Here is a 6,499-nt window from a genome sequence, read left to right as displayed (position 1 = left end):
TTCAGGACTGGGTGAAAATGAGTGAGTAAATTCGGACACTGGAAGCACTGCGGGCGCCATCTGCTGAGACATCGGGAATTCATTCAGCGCGAGACTCCCGATAGATGGCTTGCGGCTAGCCGTGAGTGTACATGGGTTGTACATTCATTATTATTATGCATCATGCTCTTTATTGACAAGTACACATATACCACATGAGCGTGATTTGTGAGCAGTAGCTGTATGCTGTGATGGATTTTAATGTAAGAAAGCATGAAGGATTTTATTTCTGAGATGTCTAAAATTAAACATAATGTCCGTCTATTAGCTGAGAAAGCGCTGGATAATTTCAAAGTAATTCACAAGAATGAATGAAAGACATACGTTTTAATTTATGTTTACATGAGATGAGAGATCTGCTTGGTTACTGACATTCTTCCAAATATTATCTTTTGTGTTTAGCAGAACAAATAAATTTATACAGGGTTGGAACAAAGGTGATTAAATTATGACAGAATTTTTGGGTGAACTATCCCTTTAAAACTCCATTTTAATTTAAAGAAACTACTTTAATTCAAATATCTCTTAATCCTCTAAAAATGTTTTTGTGTGTGTGTGTGTAAATTGTTTATATTTATTTTCCTGAAAATATGTATTTTATTAGCTTCTGAAAGACATTAACACATGAAAAAAATAAGATATATAAACAAAACAATAATTTACACCAAATGCCATTTTCAGAGTTTACACCCACCCATTGTGTTGCCTTCTTGAGCTTCACTGAATGTTTCTATGTATTGTAAGAGTTGTGTATGAGTCTCTTGTTTGTCCTCAATGTAAAAATATGAATCTCAACATCATACATTTACTGCTGGACATGAGTCAAATATACAGAAATGCTGAAAAAGCAAAGATTCTGGAGGACCTGGTTATTTTTTCTGAAGATCAGTGGACAGTTTAATGACTCAGTTGTTTAAGGGTTTCTTGTTTGTCCTATGACAAAACATACAAACTGTCATTGATTGTTCAGGTAACATCTTACAGTAATCAGGGAGATGTAAACTTTTGACCTGGGCAATTTTTAGAAATTCTGTTGTTATTCTTTGGTGTGACCTTTATGTTAGACTTCCTTCAGGGCTGCGCAGACCGATCGGGAAATAGTATCAACGTTTCGCGTGAACGTTTTTAAAGCATACAGAGAGGTCTGTCCCGCAGCACTTCACGTTATATGCTGATCAGTATGCACAAAACTGAATGAAGTCGAACACAGACACCTTAAATTGGAGACGATAGAGTGCAGAGGCTTTGCCCTCTCTTTTCTGCAGTCATCACAAACGCGTCATCTATACCACTTATAAATCACACTCAATGAACAAATATGTCTTTGGTGGGGCAAAAATTTGTTTTGGCTTCCACCAAAAAAATTAAGTGTAGGAAAAACCCTGGCTGATTAGCAATTTGTGTTAACAATGTGTACATAATAAAGTGGCTGGTGATGCAGGGTCAAAAATCCACAAACACACAAAAACTCATTTGTTCTCTTTATTTGATAGTTAGTTTCTTTTTATTTTTCACTGAGCTATTCAAATGACTACAAGCTATTTAGCATTCATGCAACTTTGATTAATTCTTACAGACTAAATTGACACAAACAACTGGATTGATATGGTGACAAACACAGCGATGAATGCTGAAATACAAAATCATAAACATGAAAAAGCAGATTTTTATGGTAGTGGTAGTGCTTTATTAAGATTTGCAACAATGGGCACAGCCATCTACTCTTCCACCAATGGTGGGGGAGAAAGCTTTAACTGGGAGTTTTCGTTGTAATAAATACTTCCTCTTAGTGGATGGGCAGGGTTCGAAAGGCCAGCTCTCTCATTGCTGTGAGAATGAGTGTGTTCTGTCAAAAAAGCCAGCTGAAAAACAAAGTAATTGAAAAGTGTCAAAACAAAGTGTCAAAGCCAAGCTAGAAAATTGGCAGTTCTAAAGTAGTTAAAACACCTATTAAATCTTTTTTTGTAATGATCTGACTGTAAAACAATCACATATACCCTTTTCCTTCATAAGTTTTCATTTCCCTGACTGGTCCCCCAGCCAGTTATTATGGCGTGGGACAAAACAAGTATGTTTACAAAAACATCCAGAAATGTTCTGATGTAAAAAAAAACACTTAAGGCATAATGTGTACAGGCAATTAAACATGCTTTTGTGGTTTGGGCAAAAAGCCCATGGCAATAGTGTCAAGTGAGTCTGTGACACTATTGTGTCTATAGTATGTGCATGAACTAAGGAATCAGCAACTTTTGACCATAAAACATTTATTGTGGTTTGGTAGTAATCGTTTACAAGCATAACACTAAATGTGTGACAAGGCAAGATCATGCTACGTAAGCTATTGAGACCTGGCAATATTACATTATCTCTAGTCTACCTTACAGTTATAAATTGTGAACCCGTAACGTTAGTGTGCAAATAAACAACCTGAGCACAGCCAAATTACTAATATGCTCAAAAGTAAAGGACAGTAAGAAAAAAATGTACATATAAGACTTTCAAATTCAGTAACAGGAAGGCTAACGTTAGGTCTCCATCCGTTTTGCAACCCGTTGCCTCTTGCAGCTCGTGTCACCGAGTGTAAGTCTGTCAGATATCGATTCGTGTTCGGGCTCGTGTCCGATCACTCTCTCTCTTCTCCTCTTTGTTTTATATGCTGGCTCTGCCATGGTGATGGTTTGGAGACTTGCGTTGAACTAGATCGTTTCGTCTTATTGTTAGATGTTGGCAAACTTCACCCAGGCTATGAGCAAAACGGAGTATGCCGTAAAGCAGGTGATGGACGGGGCTTGTGAACTTACCCGCACACCAAAGTTACAAGTGTGATTTCAGCCGATAGAGGGCTGCTTAGTTTGCAGCCGCAGTAAAAGTCATCCAGTTAAGAGTTGTCCTACCACTAAAATAATTTTAGAGAGATTATTTTAAGGTGGAAAAACGGCTCGTTGTTGCTTTAAAGTAAAATTAAAAGTGGGTACTTTTACTCATACTTGAGTATATTTCTAATAGAAAATATGTACTTTTACTTCGTTACACTGCGTGACGTTCCTTCATTTAAAATATGCATTATAAAATGCGTCATTTATTTCAAGGTTGTAGTCCATTTTTACATGCATTCCCGAGTGATTGATTCTTTTGAGTCGATTCTTTTGAAAGCATTAATTGAACAATGGGCAAAACCGTCTGAATAGGTTCACAAATCAGTTCAAATGATTTGTTCAGTTCGCAGCACAATCTGAATCATCTGAAGCGGAGAGTTGGGGTCAGGGCCGGATTATCCAATGGGCATTATGGGCACAGGTCCAGGGGCCCATGCGCGCTTGGGGCCCAGGCAAGGGTAAGAAAATTTCACATAACAGCGTTTACGCCAAATTCATTTGTGTGCGCACATTAAGGTGCACACACAAAACATTGTTTCTGAATTAGAAAATCTGTCTTTTGATTTAGTCACTTTTACGAGCCATCTAGCGGCTTTTGTTCAGAAGAAGCGCATAGCGACAAATCTAGCGACTTCTTGGATAAACCTTAGCTTTCATTCAGTGCGAAAATGTCGCCAGTGCTGCCCCGCGAGCGCGAGGTCTCTCTTTCCCGGCGCAGGGATCCCTTCTCTCGGCGTCACTCTGTACAGTGAGTGGCAGGAAGAAGCACCACCGTACGACAGGTGACTCGTGAATAAAATGAGTACAAAACAGCGTTTCCAACAACCTGTCACTGTTATCGACTGTTTGGATATATAAACATGAACAAATTTCATCCGTAAATATGCACATGGTTACCATGAGGCTGTGTGAAAGATCATATAACGTTAGCCGAAATCACCGCTTTTTATTGTGAGTTGGATGATGTCGCGTCATGACATGACCAGGGCCGGATTATCCAATGGGCATTATGGGCACAGGCCCAGGGGCCCATGCGCGCTTGGGGCCCAGGCAAGGGTAAGAAAATTTCACATAACAGCGTTTACGCCAAATTCATTTGTGTGCGCACATTGAGGTGCACACACAAAACATTGTTTCTGAATTAGAAAATCTGTCTTTTGATTTAGTCACTTTTACGAGCCATCTAGCGGCTTTTGTTCAGAAGAAGCGCATAGCGACAAATCTAGCGACTTCTTGGATAAACCTTAGCTTTCATTCAGTGCGAAAATGTCGCCAGTGCTGCCCCGCGAGCGCGAGGTCTCTCTTTCCCGGCGCAGGGATCCCTTCTCTCGGCGTCACTCTGTACAGTGAGTGGCAGGAAGAAGCACCACCGTACGACAGGTGACTCATGAATAAAATGAGTACAAAACAGCGTTTCCAACAACCTGTCACTGTTATCGACTGTTTGGATATATAAACATGAACAAATTTCATCCGTAAATATGCACATGGTTACCATGAGGCTGTGTGAAAGATCATATAATGTTAGCCGAAATCACCGCTTTTTGTTGTGAGTTGGATGATGTCGCGTCATGACATGACCAGGGCCGGATTATCCAATGGGCATTATGGGCACAGGCCCAGGGGCCCATGCGCGCTTGGGGCCCAGGCAAGGGTAAGAAAATTTCACATAACAGCGTTTACGCCAAATTCATTTGTGTGCGCACATTGAGGTGCACACACAAAACATTGTTTCTGAATTAGAAAATCTGTCTTTTGATTTAGTCACTTTTACGAGCCATCTAGCGGCTTTTGTTCAGAAGAAGCACATAGCGACAAATCTATCCACTTCTTGGATAAACCTTAGCTTTCATTCAGTGGGAAAATGTCGCCAGTGCTGCCCCGCGAGCGCGAGGTCTCTCTTTCCCGGCGCAGGGATCCCTTCTCTCGGCGTCACTCTGTACAGTGAGTGGCAGGAAGAAGCACCACCGTACGACAGGTGACTCGTGAATAAAATGAGTACAAAACAGCGTTTCCAACAACCTGTCACTGTTATCGACTGTTTGGATATATAAACATGAACAAATTTCATCCGTAAATATGCACATGGTTACCATGAGGCTGTGTGAAAGAACATTTAACTTTAGCCGAAATCACCGCTTTTTATTGTGAGTTGTTAGATGATGTCGCGTCATGAACTGACAACAGAAACTGAAAACACAGTATGTCAATGAGAACGGATTTATTGTTGTAAACATGAGTTGATATACCCTCGCGGCTGTCTTAAATCTTAAAAGGTAAGCGTTTTTTACATTTATTTGGTGGTTCGTCCTTGCCAATTATGAATTATTTTATATTGATATAATGTTGATCAGTAACTGCCCTACTTTACCAATATTAAGCCTTCATTATTAGATAATCCACAGTGCTTTTACATACATTGCAAAATGTTGACATACGCACACATATGATGATGTCGTAATATATAGGCTAAAGAATTATACTTATAATACTCGTTAATGCCGTTTACTGTAACACATTACACGCTTAAATAAGAACGTGAGTCGCAAGGTGCTTGTTATACAAATAAAGTTTAACAAATAGACAAATTACTCTTGAAGTACAATCATTGACAAAGACTGCCCATTTATTCTTAGAAAAATAAAGAAGAAAATATTTGAAAATTGCACTTAAGAATATTCTTAAAAACCTTCTGTAATTTATCTTAAGAAAGTTCTTATATTTTCTCTTAAGAACAGTTTTGCATGTCCTGCATGTTTGTGTGTGAATTATGGAAGAATCTGATAGAACTGATTCGGTAGAGGTGTGGTAGTGTGTGCTGCTTGCATATGCCAGTGAGTTACAGTATGCTTGGAAATGTCTTAATATTGTTGTTGCTGGTCCAGAAAAGCATTGTTGCAATCATGAGGTGTAAATCCTGTATGATGGAGGATGTGTACAGGTGTTGATATAGTCCTTCAGGTTGTGATCATAGTTTGTAACATGTCAATGTAATCCTGTAAAAGATAGAGGTGTTTATACGCATGGTAGGCTAATTAAAAACTTTATTGTGTGCATGTGTATGTGGGGGGGTCCATAAAACACTTGTGCCCAGGGGCCTCTGAATTCTTAATCCGGGCCTGGTTGGGGTTACTCACTCCTCGTAGTGGGAAACTTAAGAACACAAAGAGCATTGGATGAAGTGGATATGAATCTATATCTATCAAACCAAAACTTCAAATGCGTCATATTGTTTGCCAGCAATGATAAATGTCCGCCATGTGCCTGCGCGCTTTGTTCGTCAGACACAGCAACTTGCGCGCGACCTGTTAGACACAGAGACGTGGGCTTGCAGAAATATTCTTTGAAGAACAGGAAGAAAACTTGTTGATGGGCGTGTGGTTCACAGTTTACTGTACCTTTACAAGTAAGAGCTGTTCACTACACACACACACGACACAACATCATAAAATATGAGTTTTGTCTAAAATCATTTTGTATTTCATATAAGAGAGCACTGCAAATGTTCTAGATCAGTGGTTCTCAAACTTTTCAGATCAAGTACCATCTTTAATAAAATGTGTTGTTCCAACCACCTAATGACC

General features: G+C 39.4%; 1 protein-coding gene across 1 annotated transcript in view; it reads right to left on the bottom strand.

The window, feature by feature from the left end:
- Positions 1-1,513: 1,513 nt before the first annotated feature.
- LOC130550428 (vacuolar protein sorting-associated protein 8 homolog) overlaps positions 1,514-6,499 on the bottom strand; it is a 72,283-nt gene continuing 67,297 nt past the window's right edge. Inside the window, exon 7 of the mRNA XM_057327906.1 lies at positions 1,514-1,901. Coding sequence (XP_057183889.1) covers positions 1,758-1,901 — 144 coding nt within the window. The 3' untranslated portion in view covers positions 1,514-1,757. The remainder of the gene's footprint in view (positions 1,902-6,499) is intronic.

This window comes from Triplophysa rosa, unplaced genomic scaffold (genome assembly GCF_024868665.1).
Source record: "Triplophysa rosa unplaced genomic scaffold, Trosa_1v2 scaffold315_ERROPOS120589, whole genome shotgun sequence".
Classification (NCBI taxonomy): domain Eukaryota; kingdom Metazoa; phylum Chordata; class Actinopteri; order Cypriniformes; family Nemacheilidae; genus Triplophysa; species Triplophysa rosa.
This window is presented reverse-complemented; position numbering and strand designations above follow the sequence as displayed.